This window comes from Orycteropus afer, unplaced genomic scaffold, assembly GCF_000298275.1.
Source record: "Orycteropus afer afer isolate SDZICR_OR568_19922 unplaced genomic scaffold, OryAfe1.0 scaffold00107, whole genome shotgun sequence".
NCBI lineage: Eukaryota > Metazoa > Chordata > Mammalia > Tubulidentata > Orycteropodidae > Orycteropus > Orycteropus afer.
Window position 1 is genome coordinate 315,582 of NW_006921694.1, and position 16,353 is coordinate 331,934.

Below are 16,353 nucleotides of genomic sequence, written 5' to 3' on the forward strand. Positions count from 1 at the left end.
AACGGCACATAACAACAACAACAACTCTGCCCTAAAGGGTCACTATGAATCAGAACCAGCTCATTAGCAGTGGGATTTTGGTTTGCTTAGAAAATAGATTGGAAAGGGATGGGCAAGCCAAAAGTGGAAGATTCTCTTATTTCCCACAATTTTAGATATAAAAGAGAAACAATTTTCTTCTCTCCTAATCAGCAAAATTAAGTTTATGCTCACCAACTTATTTCTGGATTCCTAAGCCAATGGAGTCCCTAGGTTGCATAAATGGCACTCAACTACTAGCCAAAAGGTTGGTGGTTCAAACCCACCCAAAGATGCCTTACAAGACAGGCCTGGCAATGTGATTCCAAATGGCCACAGCTTTGAAAACCCTATGGAGCAGTTCTACTCTACACACATGGCATCATAAGTCAGAATCAACTCAATGGCAACTAACAATAACAGCAGCAAAGTCATTTGTTTAGCTCGATGGCAGTGAGTTTGGTTTTAGTTTATAAATATGCAAGTTAGCAGTTACAATAAATCTTCTCAGCAGCTCTTTCTCCCAGAGTGTTTAACTATTCCAGGTGGTTGCATGAGTGAAAAGGAATGACTTCACCTCTCAGTGATTATGATGAAGGCTAAAGTTGTGGCTGTAGTTACTTGGCCCAGAAGTGTGTACATTCTGCAGACTTCAGGCCAAGTGACAGAGCTCAATGAAAAGTCAACAGTCCACAGACCCCAGAGGTAGCTTTCCTCATTAAGGAAATGCTTGTAAGAAATGTTTGGAGCAAGGGAAAACAAATATTTAGAAATAGGAGGTGAAAAAAAAAAAAAGCTTGAACTGCATTACTGCAAAATTCTCTAAAATCAGACTTCAGCCCCTGTTCAGCTTCTTTTTGGAATTGAAAACACTTGAAGTTTCTTCCAGATAGACATGAGCAACTGCATGACTACATATTCCTTGACAATTTCCAGAATGATTCCATCTAAGGTTATGTGACAAGACGGTATAAGGTTATATGTGTTTGTATAATTTATGTGTGTGTATAACTTTGTCACTTTGCTTTCCAAAACCAAAAATTCCCTTGTACACTATGGTTTTAGCCTAATGTCTCCAGGTGGGCAGAATGTAGCATTTGTCAGGCCAAAGAAAATGCTTTCCCTTTTCCTTTGTCTTTCCCTCTTTTGTCCCCCCACATTTTAGTTCACCAAGCTGTAGTGACTGAAATCATTCTTGGTGAATAATGCTGGACCACGCTGAAAATTTGTAGCTGAGAGCTGGACCCTCGTCATCACCACGCACACTGTCACTGAGACAGGGTAACCCATGGTTACTGAGCTTTGATCAGTTGAGGGGCAGACAGCCTCCCCTCCCCACTGCACTATAAAGAGACCTAGCCAAGGGACCCTACAAGCTTCTAGCTCTCAGCCTGGAGGAAGGTGTGGGAAAGAAACCCCCAGACATCAGGAGCAGAGACACCAGCTGCAGAGACAAGACCAGCATGTCGTCTACCTTTAAACTTCAGCGTCACTTCATTCTGATCTTCTTGACAGCTCTAAGAGGGGAGAGTCGGTACCTAGAGGTGAGCTATCCCTACACTGACCCATCACATCTTCCTGGGTGCCTCTGCTTGACCTTTTCTCAGCCTTTGTTGGTCTTAACTCCTTCTTCCCTATCTGCAGGCCTCTTAGTTCCCCTGGTTTTCCCTAGACTGGTCTTCCTTGCAGTCTCTGAGCATACCCACTGCCAGCTTTCCTCCCGCTAACCTGCCTTCTTCTGGCAACTGAAATACCCTGGCCTGACGGAAAGGGTCTGAGACCTCTCGGTCTTCTCCGGACCCGGAGAGATCTTGATTCTCTCTCTTCATTCTCTTTGGTGCGGGACAAGGAGGGTGCCGCGCTCCTCGATCCTTCTTTCCCGCTCCCCTTGAACTTTTCCGGACTGACCCATTTTCCTTGCCAGCTGCCGGACGCGGCGGACCACGATCCTTTCCCGCTCTTCAGCGCCAATCTGAAGCGGGAGCTGGAGGGGGAGCAGTTGTACCGCCGAGCTCTGCGTGAGTTCCGACCGCCCGGCTCGCGTCTGCCCGCGTGAGGGAGGTGGGGAGATTGGGGCTGTGTGCCAAGACCAGGAAGCTCCTGGCACCGCCGGGAAAGGGGGTGGCCGGGACGCGACCGCCGCGGTTAAAGATCTGTCCGCGGAGGTGCGCCCATGGCGAGATAGGGTGGCGCGCCTCAGGCTGGGATTCGGGGCGCAGGGCGCAGCAGAGCCAGAACATAGGGTGCGCGGTAGCTGTAACCCCGGACTCGCTGGTTCCGCCGCCCTTCTCCCAGGATGCCTGGACATGCTGAGCCTCCAGGGCCAGTTCACCTTCACCGCCAATCGGCCGCAGCTGCACTGCGCCGCCTTCTTCATCAGCGAGCCGGAGGAGTTCATTACCATCCACTACGACCTGGTGTCCATTGACTGTCAGGGCGGGGACTTCCTAAAGGTGAGAGACGCGCCCGCCACGTAGCCCCAGCTAGGGAGATACGGAAGCGTACGAAGGAGTGGGGTGCTGCGACCCCCGTGGGGCTGCCGAGCGTGGGGAGAGGGTGGTAACTCTTAATTAGACACCTTCGCAGTGCCCGAGTCTGAGAGGCGCGTTCGCCCCGCTCCCAACCCGGAGACGTCCACCACTAGCGCAGATTCGGGTATATCTGACGCTGCCAAATGCGCTTCTGTTCGCTCTCAGGGTCGGGCCACTTCCAAAAACTTGAACTCGAGATACGAAACGCTGTGGTGTAACCTGGGGCGCACGAAATATGAAAACAACAACAAAAACAAACAACTAACTGGATCTGACGCTCCAAAGCGGTAGAAGCCAGCCCCACCTGTCTGGGATCCTGCCTGCCTCTCCCCTTCTGGTTCCTCTCTCGGCAGAGTGGTTCTAGGCTCACAGAGTCTGTTTTCAGTGCCAAACTGACTGGGTTTTGGAGCAGTCTTAGAGCACTTGCTGCTGACAGGGAGTCTAATTTGCGTCAGGTGGGAGGGGATGACAAGGTCCCAACTTCACAGTATCTCCACTTCCAGTCGTCCTCCATAAAACTCACAAGTCAGCTTGGGAGGGCTGGTAGAGTTCTATTGCCCAATTAAAATAATCGTGAGGACCCCCCCCCCAAGTGGAATTATTTGGAACTTGTCAAACACATTAGAATTGGGATTGGTGTGGTGAAGTGACTCCTAATTGGATTGTTGGTGATTTGCTATTGTGGGCTAGATTGGGCTCCTTTGACTGAGAACCTGATGCCTTTGGTGATTTTGAGAGTAAAGTCAAAACTTTTCAACTGCAAAAGTTAAAAAGACAAGGAAAAAAGTCCTAAGTGACTTACCAGCCTTCACTATCTGAGTATTGAAGCAGTTACTGATTCAAAGTAATGTGATGATAGTTTAAAATGAGGAAAATGGACATATAATACTTATTAGCAAGTACGTTTGCTGCTCCAGCTTTTTCTTTTGCTATTTTTAAGACAGGTATTTTGTTGTTCACATTTCAGTGAGTAAAGAGAGGAGTGAAACTTAAATGTTTTTTGTGGAATTCTTCTGGAGAAAATGCAACTAGGATACAAATGTGTATTACCTGTATTTTCATTTATAGAGGTGGCTAAAATTATTATTTTATTTACTTTTATTTAAAGCCATATACACTTCAAGGTTTATTAAGAAAAAAATAACATTACTTGCAAAACAACCTTCACAGTCAAAATATATACGAGTGTATATACAAGTCAGAAGCTCTGGTAGCATAGTGCCTATGGCACTTGACTGCTCACCTGAAGGCTGGCGGTTCAAACCCACCAGCCACTCCTCAGAAGGAAGGTTGGGCAATCCTACTTCCGTAGTGATACTGCCTTGGAAACCCAAGGAGAGGTCGCTATGAGTTGGGGCCAACTCGACGGCAAACAACAACAACAACATATATATATACAAGTCAGAAAAAAGTGGGCAGGGGAGAGTAGGTGTCAATTCCTCACTTACGACTGAAGGTCCATAGCTACGTAAGTTTTCCCCATGATATCAGCAGCTGATGGAAATGATCATTGGTGTTTGTGTTTGTATTTTTATTGGAAGGTATTTGATGGTTGGATTCTCAAGGGGGAGAAGTTCCCCAGTTCCCAGGATCATCCTCTCCGCACACCTGAGCGGTATGTAGATTTCTGTGAGAGTGGTCTTACCCGAAGGAGCATCAGATCCTCCCAGAATGTGGCCATGATCTTCTTCCGAGTCCAGGAACCAGGAAATGGATTCACATTAACCATAAAGACTGATCCTAACCTCTTTCGTAAGTGGGCCCCCGTCTCCTCAGTTGAAAAGCAGAGCTTGAGGTCAAGCCTGCTCAGTATCATTGCACAGTCTTAAGAAATTTGAACTGAGCGATGATTTAAATGGGAATTATTTTGTAATTAGAAATGACCTAAAACAAATTTTTGTATTCATTATTATGAAAATAAAATCACAGTTTTTAATTTATTCCAGGCTAGGTAGTATATATACTATATTACCAAAAAGAAAAAAAAATACAATAGCTAAAATTTCATTTTTCCCCAGTCTTGTTTTAATCTCCTAAGGTGCTACAATGCATTCAGTGATAGACTAATCCCACCAAGTCATTTCATTTATCCTGGATAAGATTGAGGGACCAGATACGAAGTAGTAGTCCTAGAGATAATTAGGCAAAGACTGAAAGACTGTGTGTCTGGATGTGGTAGATGGATTTTATTTCTTGGACAGAGAGAGTAGGACCAGAGGGACCTCATCACTGCCTTCTGATTCTGAGTCCACTGCTCTAATGTAGCTGATTTCTGATAAATACAAACATAGATTGTTTTGTAAAACTGAACAGCCTAGGCCTAAAGTACATTTTCTTAATCAAAATGAGTTTGTTCATCTGCTTATTGTTTTCTTCCCATCAAGACAAAAATATTTTTTGAAAAATTAAAAGAAAACATATCACTCATCATAGATTACGTATATTAATGTTAATTTACTATTAACAATATTATGTGGTTGAAGAATGGAGCCTAATCTGCCAAAGAATAATGTACTGACTAATCCTCAGATTATAATTTAAAAAAGAAAAGAAATTTTGAAAGAAGTCTCCCCAAAAGGCTATTTCAGAGGATTGGAGCAAAATAGGAGTTCCTAGTTGCACAACGGTTAAAACATTCAGCTGCTAACCAAAAGGTTGGTGGTTTGAACCTACCAGCTGCTCTGTGAGAGAAAGATGAGATAGTCTGCTTCTGTAAAAATTTGCAGCCTTGGAAACCCTATGGATCAGGCAGTTCTCCTCTGTCCTATAGGGTCACTCTGAGTCAGAATCAACTTGATGGCAGTGGGTGGGTGGAGCAAAATAATCCTAGACGAAAAAAGGAATTGTTTCTCTTATATTTTGTTTGGTTAGAATTCAGAAAATATAACCATCAAAAAATGTTAGTTCTTCTTGAAATTAAGTGTAATTAAAAATATAGGAAGGAGGCAAGAGGCACTTCTGATCTGTTCTGATCACTCAGAAAACATATGTCCCCATAACTGGGAAAGAAAAAAACTGCAAACTCTGATGCTTCTGGTTTCAAAGCTAGAAGAATCACTCTCTAAGTCTAGGTTTGAGACACAAAACAAAAAATTTCAGAAATTTGAAGGGTACATTAAACATTAAAAGTTTACCTTTTGGTCAACTTATTATTTAACACCTAGCAGATATTTTTCTGGCTGATCAAAGACTATTGTCTTTCTTTCTCAGCCTATTTTGTGACTATTGTTTATCTATTACATTATTTTAAACCTAATATTATGGCTCTTGATTCAGTTAATGAAGGCCACAGACAGACAGCTTTTGAGTTATGGCTTCACCTTTAGGCCTCAATTCTTCCAGACTCTCAGCTTGGATTGGGACACCACTGAACTGGAATGTTCCTACAATACTTCCAGATAGTATCATTTATGTGGTTATTGAGTTATGTCTTGTCATTGTTATAAACACAATAAGCCCCTAGATTAGAAGCGCCTTGTAAGTGCAAGACCTCCTGACAATGTCCATGTCATTGATGACTTTTATTCCCCAAATTGCCTTTGTGATATATGCTATCTTCCTGGGCACAAGGTCCTAGGCCACAAAGAAGAGTCTTGAATAAGGATAAAATGAGTTTCTATAAAAAACCAGCATACAAAGTAATGCAAAGTTGTTTTATTTAATTTCTTTCTCTACAAAGCCTGCAATGTCATCTCCCAGACCCCAAATGGAAGGTTTAGCCTGGTAGTTCCACATCAGCATCGAAACTGCAGTTTCTCCATAATTTATCCTGTGGTGATAAAAATATCTGATCTCACTCTGGGACATTTAAATGGTTTTCACTTAAAGGTGAGTTCTTACTTGCTTCTGAATAATTTTCTAAGACCCTGGCTATATCAGAGCAAAAGCAATCACACACAACAAACTGGGACATTACCAGATTGGACCAGTTGTGTTCGTCAATCAGCCCACCTCTGATTGGCTGTTAAATTGCACATGTACTTGCCTTCAATGCTCTTAACCAAACCCTTCTTCTGTTTCAGTTATGGTGAACGTCACATACTCAGGTGACCCATCTGACTATCTGAATACTTTTCTGGTGATGTAAAAATGTTTTCAATTGGTGAAGTTGTAGTATATAATTACAATTGAATTCTCTTGTGCTTGCTTCTTTTACAAAAATTCTCTCCTAGCAGAACCTAGTGTGAGTCATCTACACAGCTGTTTTTCTGATTATTGGAATTTTCTTTTGACATGAAGGAAGTATCTCATTGACAGAACTGTGCTATAAGTATAGCATAAAATGTGGAACTGGATTTTTATGTTGCAAACTTTGGTGAGGTTTTCATAAATACTTTTGCATTACATTTAATTCAATACATTTTGCATCAAGAATATTACCTGAAAATCCCTTTCAACTTGTTTTCCCATGACCTTAGAACTAACGCTGAGCCTAACTACATTTACTTGCATTGGTAGCTTTTTCCCTCTAAATCGTCCTTATTTACTTTTACTTGTTCATAAGGGTAGGTTAAGAAATCTAGGCATTTGTTAACATCAGAGATAGTTATGGCTCCATCTCTGACAAAATTCAGTGAAAACCAACTAAATCAGACCAGGACTGAGAAAAGAGATGTGTTCATTTTTTAAAGCCCTAAATGCATAGGCCAGTGTCTGCTCTTTTAGTTGCACCTTAATGGAAGAAGAATCCTTTGGTGAGGATCAGAGGTAAACAGGCTTGGTAATGTTTGTGTGTGTTGTAATTTGTTCTTCATTATAGCAAGTTACGTTGGTATTTTTCTTTTATGATTTTAGCATCTACATTGTTCTACTATTCCTTTATAAAATATTTTTGAGTGCTTACCCCGTGCAGGCACTAGTCTAGATGCTGGAAATTAGCAACAAATAAAATGGTTCCTGCTCACATGGAACCAACATTCTGGGGGGAGGAGACAGCAAAATGATATGGTATTTCAAATAGCAGTAAATGCTGTACAGAAAATGAGGCCGAGTGGTGTGATAGACAGTGATGGACAACTACTTGAGATAAGGATGTCTCTGAGATAAAGGCATTTAGATTGAGCTCTGAGCAATAGGCAAGAAGGGCCCAGAAGCTATGGGAAGAGCAGGAAACAGAGGGAACAAGCGTGCAGAGGTTCAGAGGTAGCAATGGGCTTGCTGTGTCCCAGAAATGGAGAGAAAGCAGAGGTAGAGGGAGAGTGGTATGAGATAGCATTGGGGAGATGGGCAGGGCCAGCTCATAGAGACCCTGCAGACCAAATTAAGGAGTTTGAGTTTATTCTAACAGCAGTGGGAAATCACGGCATGAACTCATTTATACTGTAAGGTCATTCTGGGCCATAGGGACAGGAGTGGCGGTAAAAGTCTACTTAGGAGCCCAATGTCATACTCTAGGCGAGAGATGATAGTGGCATACGCCAGGGAGGTGGAGCCTCAACAAAGAAATTCAGGAGATCATGGTTGAGGAACTGAACCTGAGGGGCGTATTTCCACAACTCAATTTCTTTTCTTGTTTATAAGAAAAGCTGAGAGATTTGAGGAGAGAAAAAAAATCATTATATACCAAGGAATAAGTGCCTCCAACTTCCTTCCTTCTTTGCTTTACTCTTCTCATTTTAGCCTCTACTTCTTCCCAATGTCCTTCTTTTCCATTTTTTTCTGTCAAGTCTACCTTTTTCCTTTCATCACCTGCTAAAATTTGAAACCTATACAGCCAGGTGGAAAGTTTAGCCTTAGAGATATTCTTCCTGGATACCAAGAAAAAAAAATGATTAAGATTGTTTTTTTCTTTTCCCCTTCATCCTTAAGTAATTTATTAAACCATATAAGAGCATGAAGTCTTGCACACAGTGGGGCTAGTTAAAATTCTCTTTATTCATTTGATGAAATATAGAGCACCTAAACATAGCTCTGGTAGCATAGTGGCTAAGACACTTGCCTGCTAACCAGATGGCTGGCGGTTCAAACCCACCAGCCACTCGGAAGGAAGGTTGGGCAATCCTATTTCCGTAGTGATACTGCCTTGGAAACCCAAGGAGGGGTCGCTATGAGTCAGGGCTGACTCAACGGCACATAACAACAATAACAACAAACATAGACCCGAGCACATAGGAGACCCTTTGATTTAAAAATATCCATTCTCACCTGCTTCCCTTCATTAGTCAAACAGTTGCTGTTACACCCATCCCTCACTTACTGACATGGTTAGTTTCCAAAGATCATGTTGTTGTGTGAAAATTGGCTTTATGTGAGAGGAAAGATGACCCCATCAGACCACAAAATGGAGAATGGGTATGCAATTGCCAAATTACATCATTACATAACTGCCAAACCACTGAGAATCATGGCCTATCTGAGTTGACATATAAACTTAACCATCACAGTCAGCGTTACTCTCGTCTTATTCCTCAGCATTTGTCACTGCCAGACATACATTGTTAATGTGCAAAATAAATAGCCAGAGAGCATTTTACTGTTGTTGTAAATGTGAAATGTCGGGTAATGAAACACTGAATGAGTAAGGAGTAAACCAGAACCAAATCCACTGCTGTTGAGTTGATTCCAACTCTTAGTGACCCTATCAGATAGAGTAGAACTGCCCAATAGGGTTTCCAAGGCTCTAAATCTTCATGGAAACAGACTGTCTCATCTTTCTCCCATGGAGTGGCTGGTGGATTTGAACCACCAACCTTTTGGTAAGCAGCCAAATGCATTAACGACTACACCATCAGAGCTCCATAAGGTAAGGAGTAGGTATATGTTACTTCCTATTTGTTGTTTTGTTCCAATTGCTTTCCAGTGTCTAGAATGTTTGAATGTGTGTGCTTGTGTATGCATATGTGTGCTTAAAGTTCTCTATCTTAGATTTTGGTTCCTATGTGTCAGGGAATATCTGGTTGACTTCTGAGCACCTTGCCACGCTCCACAGGTCGTCTTCATAAATAGGCCTCAGTGAAGAAGAGGATCCCAGGCAGGAGTGGCTACATAATTTGTGAGACACAGTGCAAAATGAAGGCACAAGGCTTCTTGTTAAAAAAAAAAATTAAGAACCTCAAGACTGTGATTGCAGAGTATCAAACCAAGCACGGGGCCCTTCTAAACACGGGCACTACATACCTGCACCACACAGTTCACATACCCATGGGGCCACTCTGATCACAGGAGACAGTAGGCCCAAAATATAACATCTGAGACTGAGAGTGGCTGTTTTGTGTGGGAAAGTGAGGCACAAGGAATTGCTATGGCTGAGACAATGTGGAAAGGATAAAGAAAAGCAGAAAAATGTGGTCATGGTGGGTCACAAAGTCTTACAATTAATTCTTCCTTTGAGTACTTGAAATAAATTTGTTTTAGTTGACAAAGAGAAAGATCATGGAAACTCTAGCTTAGTTAGGCCCCAAATTAGAGTTTTCTTCTCTATTAATATTAACAGATATTCCCACGACTAACCTAAATCCTTATCAGTAGAAATAATGTGTCTGAATAACATAATATAGCATAATAATTCCTTAGTGAAGAAGAGGAAAAGAGGTAAGTTGGAGGAAAACCTGATGTGAAAATCTTATTTACAAAATGCAGATATTTGACTTGCTTTAACCCTGACTCCATGCATTAAGGAATTCAAGTAATTCAGTATGTATTTTCCAATGATTGAAAAGCAAAACATTTTTAGGTTAAATTCTATGTATTTTATATGGAGTTTACAGATTTCCATTCCATCATTTCAGCTCTTAACTTCAAAAAAGAAGATATACACATACATTTTTTTAAAAAATGATTACTCAACTGATTTAGGAAAGCAATTCATATGAGTTCCCCATCCCCATCCCCCTTTAATGTCTTTTAATTTCCGGAGTCCTGGATGATAAATTAAATGACAGGATGTCTGGGGTTGATTGAGTAAATTTGCTGAACCTTCCATTTGTTGAATGCTGTGACTTTCAAACTGGTTTAAATGTATCTTTTTCTGCTACTTTATTCTTTCAGAAACCCTCAGCAGGCTGTGGGGGAGTAGGAGACTTTGTGGAGCTTCTGGGAGGAACTGGACTGGACTCTTCCAAGATGATGCCTTTAGCTGATCTCTGCTACCCCTTTCATGGCCCTGGTGAGATTATTATTTGTGTGCCTATCAAAATTATTTCCTTAAATTAAACATCCTAATTTTTTATGAATTGAAAAATAAGGTCCACCAAAACATTTCAATTTGTACATTGAGCCAATATGAAGGTTTTACATTTGAGCCTATATCCTACTGAACATAAGCATAAAATCATTACCAAAATATCTAACACTGGGAGAGGAACCCATGAGGAATAAAGATGTGCATTCAAGGTTGGCCCTAAGTAAAACTACGAAAAAGACAAAGCTTTCCTATTCTGTGCCCTTTCTACCTTATTGGAAGTCCCTGCTTTTGTCTCTAGAAACGAAAGGTTTTATCTGACAACTGCAAAACTTATAGATATACCAATTAGCAGTAGTATAATAACAAAGTAATATCTAAATAAATTTCCCAAATATATTTTATCTACAACAAAGAGATAAACTTTATTAGAAATTCTTAAGTCCTTTGTACATATAAGAATCACCTGTGTATCTATAAGAATCACTAGGGGATCTTATTAAAATATAGATTCTGGTTCAGTATCTCGGGGATGAAAATGCAAATTCTCAGCAAGGGGGTGAGAATGAATTGCTTCAAAGTTCTGAATGCACTGCGTGCCAGACAGAACCACCTTTTCTTTGTCAATGGCCGGAAAATGTGCTCTGTTGGATTATTTTCAGGTGGGATAAGGGGGGGTGGGAATTACCACTGACCCACTTGTGACCAAACTAATTAATGAAGTTCAAGGGAGGAGGGCGAGATTGCATGAAACATTTCTGCAAAGGTCGATTCCCATATATTCAGATGCAGAAACGAGATTATTTTTAAAGAGAGAAAAGTAAAACAGAAGAACAATCTCTAATCTCATAGTTAATTCTTAATTTTTACCATAGCCCTCTTTCTCTCCTGTCATCGCAGATCATTAATGAGCTAGATAATCAAGCTACACATCATAAGTGTACATCAAATGTGTTCCCTGTTTTAATTAAAACTAGATATGCCCACTGGTAATATTTCTCTTTGAGCTAATGCTGAGAACTCTGAAATAGGATTAATATACATCAGTAAGCATTAAGGGTTGATATGTACTCCCTCTCCCCATACACCTGTATAAAATTTCAGATAAGTTCTTATCAGCTAACTGAAAGGTTGGTGGTTCAAGTTCACCCAGAGGTACCTCAGAAGAAAGGCCTGATAATCTACTTCTAAAAGCATCCATTGAAAACCCTATGGAACACATTTCTACCCTGACACACATAGGGTCTCCAGGAGTTGGAATTGACTCCATGGCAACCAATTTTTTATTGGTTGGGCTCAAGGGAAACCCTCCTATCAAGGTAAAGGGCAAATGTTTCCAAATATCCACTCTGCTGCAAGTAGAAAAGTATTTCCTGCTAATTTACACTTGAGCCTTTGTTTGAATTGTCAGTGCAGGTGGTTTCTCTAGCTTTTGCATGCACTGAGGCTCTGAATTACATCATTGCTGATGATTGGAGAGCACATATAAGGAGATGCATTTCAGCTGGATAAAAAGATGAGTTTAGAACTAAAGGCCACTCATACCTTAAAATTTAGATAATTAAAACCAGAGTAATTTTTCTACTTGGATTATGTGACTCGAATTAGGTAAAATGTGAGACTGAGGCCAAAAAAAACCACTTTGGCCTAAATGATCTAGATAATTGAAGCCAGAACACACTTAAGCCTTAAATTATATGACTCATTGCTTCATTTTAAACTTCACCATGTTTGTGATGAACCCCTCCTAAATCATTCAGACAGTGAAGAATTATTAGGAATCCTGCCCTTTATAGTTCCCTAAAGGGCAGAACTGAGGCCTGAGAACACTGAACTAAAACAAAGGTGCAGGATTGACAGACTGCTGCCTTCATGTCTTTACCACTAAAGTCTTGCAGGTAGGAAAACAAGGAAAAGGCCAGGAGGTTTCTTCTCCTCTGTTTCCAGCCAGTTTTATATAGGTAACAGTATTCTTGGACACGAAGGAGAAAGGCTGAGTTCAATTCAATATTCTAAATTAATTGTCTATTATAATAAAAATAGGAGATCCTAGATGGTGCAGTTAATGCATTCAGCTGCTAAACAAAAGGTTGGAAATCTGAATCCACCCAAAGGTGACTCAGAAGAGAGTCCTGGCAGTTAACTTCTGAAAAGTCAGTCATTGAAACCCTATGGAACACAGTTCTATTCTGACACATATGGAATTGCTATGATTTGGAATTGACTTGGTGGCATCTGGTTTGAATATCATGGTTTGAATACATAAGAATAAGATATACCCCCTTGTTTTCATTGTGTTTAAATTATACTGGTCAACAAAAATGGCTTGGCTGTATGGTTTCTAACCTTCTGGGAAACTAATTTTTTCCCATCAATATAGCCCAAATGAAAATTGGCTGTGACAACACTGTGGTGCGTATGGTCTCCAGTGGAAAACACATAAATCGCGTGACTTTTGAATATCGTCAGCTGGAACCATATGAACTGGAAAACCCAAGTGGGAACAGTATCAGGGAATTCTGTTTGTCCCGTGTTTGAACAATCAACCCTATGATTTACATGCTGCTAGTTAATGAGTTTTAAATGGCAATTGCATATGATTTTGATGACTTTTTACAAGCTCATACTGGTCAATATTCCTAGCCTTGTGCACATAACACATACACGTGACTGCATTACTTTTTGTACCAAGCTTCTATTTCATTTGTAGCATGGCAGAAAATAAGCGTCCATTTGATAGAAAACAGTATTGAATGGAAATATTTGCAATTCCTTGGTGTGCTACAAGCCTGGACTAGTAAGACAAGCACAAAGCAGTGCCCAATATAAATATTGTATCTCAAGGGAAAATACTACAAGAAAGAAAAATGGTGGCACTCATGCATTTTATAACCAAAAAACATCAGTCTTGTGTATATTAAAGTAGTGACATCTGTTTGTTTTTTATTTATTGTTCTAGTAATAGTTGTTTATATTATTTATTGATTTCTAACAATTTATTTTTAACAAAACTTTGTAGCATGGAAAAAATTTCCATCCACAAATATAAACATAAATAAATATACTCAGAATGTTGACATCTTGACACTGTGCTTCATTTCCTTTCCTACCCTCATTGCCATCAGAAAATAATGTTGCCATGTGGTGCAGAACTGAATGCTGGACCAAACCAGTTTGGACTGCTTAGAGAGCTCTACGTGATTGAATTAGAATTATTTAGAAAAGACAGTAGTTGCAGTGTTTATACAAGCAACACTAGCTGATTGGTCCTGGCAGGGAAATAGGGTGCAGGGATCAGTTTCCCACTACCTTCTGAGAAAACCCAGAATGTATGTATGCCGTGGGCAGATCTAAATACTTTTCAACAAGGACCTTATGATTCTCATTTGCAGAAATCTGGGTTCTTCTTTGGTACTGGAAGCAGTTTTCTGTTGACTATTGTCTTTCCTGAGCCTTGTCCATGTTTGACTTGAGACGAAGCATGTGATATTTAAAAGAAACATTGGAGCGAAAAAATGAGATTCTGAGTAACAAAGGAAATACTCCTAAGTGAACTCCTTACTTTGGATTAATAGATGGAAGCTGTAAACTATGCCACAATTAACCTGATCAGGATTCCTAAAACATATTTCATACAAAATCATGTAATAATGATTACATGACACTTGGCCTGTTACCAAAATCTGAAAACTGGGCAAAGAGAAAAATGCTAATTGACAGTGCTAAAAATACCTAGAATTTAGCACAAATTTTGGCTCATTAGCTATTTCAGAATAAGTATATACTTTAGCAAATGAGTAAATAAGTGCCTGAATGGGTAGATGGATGGATGATTGTATAATTTCTGATTAGTGATAGATTCCAAAAAACAAAACCAAACTCACTGCCATTGAGTCGATCCAGAGTGACCCCTCTAAAGGGAGATGGATTGACACAGTGGCTGCAACAATAGGTTCAAATATAGCAACAATTGTGAGGATGGCACAGGACTGGGTGGTATTTCATTCTGTTGTACATAGGGTTGCTATGGGTCAGAGTTGACCGAACAGCACCTAGCAGCTACCTAAGGATTAATGCAATCACTTATATCACCACCAAAAGTGGCTGGCTCTTAACCCTCATGACTCCCTTATGGTGAAAGCAGTTCACAGTGAGGAAGCAAGGATTTTACCATTTCAGTTAGAACAACCTGCTTTCATTCCTAAGGGACATTTTGCCAACTAATTAGCTTCTCTGCACTTGTTTATAACTGAGAAAGTAGGACTGTGGTCTGTAATGTTCCTTCCACCTCTGACAGTCTATAGTCACTCATTTGTCATATACTTGACTTCAAACCTTGTTATTACACAATAGCTTAAATTCTTTGGAAGAATGGCCAGTCCAGTGAACCTCATTGGAGGTCCTTGACTTATTCTTCATTCCAAAAGGATGTGGCAGATTTCTGGAAACAAAATGGTAGATAAAATCTCAGGGAGATAACTCAGAGAGCAAGAATGCATAGGAAACAAGGACACAAGGAAAAGGTAACCACAGGGAAGAAGTGGGACAAGAGCTGTCACATTATGGGGATTGCAATCAACATCATGAAACAAAATGTATATGAACTGCTATATGGAAAATGAATTTGTAAATGTTCCACCAAAATCACAATTAAAAAAAAAAAAACTTGAAAAAACAAAATCTCAGGTATAGAATTATAGGGTTGTGTTTTCACTGACAAGGAGCTTTGGTGGTGCAGTAGATAAGGCATTTGGCTGCTAACCAGAAGGTCAGCAGTTCAAAACCACCAAATGCTCAATGGGAAGAAAATGGGGCAATCTACTGTAAAGATGTACAGCCTTGGAAACCCTGTGGTGCAGGTGGGTTGCTATGAGTCAGAATTGACTCGATGGCAGTGGTTTTCACTGGCACCTCTGTTGAGTAAGTTAAAAGGTTGTATGAAACACTGGCCAGAATTTACTTTCTAAGGATAGTGTTCTGGTTACCTAGTGCTGCTCTGACAAGAATATACCAGAAATGGGATGGCCTTAACAAACAGGAGTTATTCTCTCACAGTTTGGAGGCTTGAAGTCCAAGTTCAAAGTACCAGGATCTAGGGCCTGTGTGAAAGCCCCTCAACCTTGGGCTTCAGCTCTGCCTCTTGCTCCCAGCCCACTGAAGCTAGAGGCATCTCTTCCATCAGGCAGCTACTAGTTGCTGAGGCTAACAAGCCCAGGGTCGACAAACAAAATGGCATAGTCCCAATGTTACCAAGCCACATGGCAGGTCATTAATTCAAGTCCATTGTAAGTCCCGAGGTTGGCAGGGTATGGCAGGCTGCTGAACAACAACACAGCTACATGCAGGTCCAAACGTGCCATAAGCTAGAGAATATTCGCCAAGGTTTCTCCTTATATACAGGAGGTAGACCACATCCCTAGGGAAGCTACTCAGCTGCTCACAGTAGATTCCACTGTGGAGTTGATTATCAGTCTTGTCATGGGGAATACTACATCTAGCTGCCCAGCCACTTAACCAGGCCCAGCCAAGTTGACACAAACTTAACTACCACAGATAGGGTGGTAGCATAATAATCAAAATCATTGACCCTGGAGACTGAATCTCTGCACTAATACTTAATTGAGCAAGTCACTTGAAAGTCTCTATGTTACAAATATTGTATTAGTCCATTATTGTAAAAGTTAA

At 40.6% G+C, this 16,353-nt stretch overlaps 1 protein-coding gene across 1 annotated transcript; it reads left to right on the plus strand.

Annotated features, from left to right (window-relative positions):
• Positions 1-1,481: 1,481 nt before the first annotated feature.
• LOC103199204 (corticotropin releasing hormone binding protein) lies at positions 1,482-13,206 on the plus strand. Its single transcript, XM_007943437.2, has 7 exons — positions 1,482-1,562; positions 1,943-2,036; positions 2,314-2,471; positions 4,091-4,301; positions 6,229-6,377; positions 10,536-10,653; positions 13,049-13,206. The coding sequence occupies exons 1-7, from the start codon at positions 1,482-1,484 to the stop codon at positions 13,204-13,206; spliced, it is 969 nt and encodes a 322-aa protein (XP_007941628.1).
• Positions 13,207-16,353: the final 3,147 nt, after the last annotated feature.

What these genes read in the sequence shown, in the direction of transcription:
- LOC103199204 (XM_007943437.2), top strand. Translation starts at nt 1,482, where the DNA reads ATGTCGTCTACCTTTAAACTTCAGCGTCACTTCATTCTGATCTTCTTG. An exon ending in GGGAGAGTCGGTACCTAGAG is followed by an intron (nt 1,563 to 1,942) that starts GTGAGCTATCCC and finishes TTTCCTTGCCAG; the next exon opens with CTGCCGGACGCGGCGGACCA. An exon ending in CTACCCCTTTCATGGCCCTG is followed by an intron (nt 10,654 to 13,048) that starts GTGAGATTATTA and finishes CCATCAATATAG; the next exon opens with CCCAAATGAAAATTGGCTGT.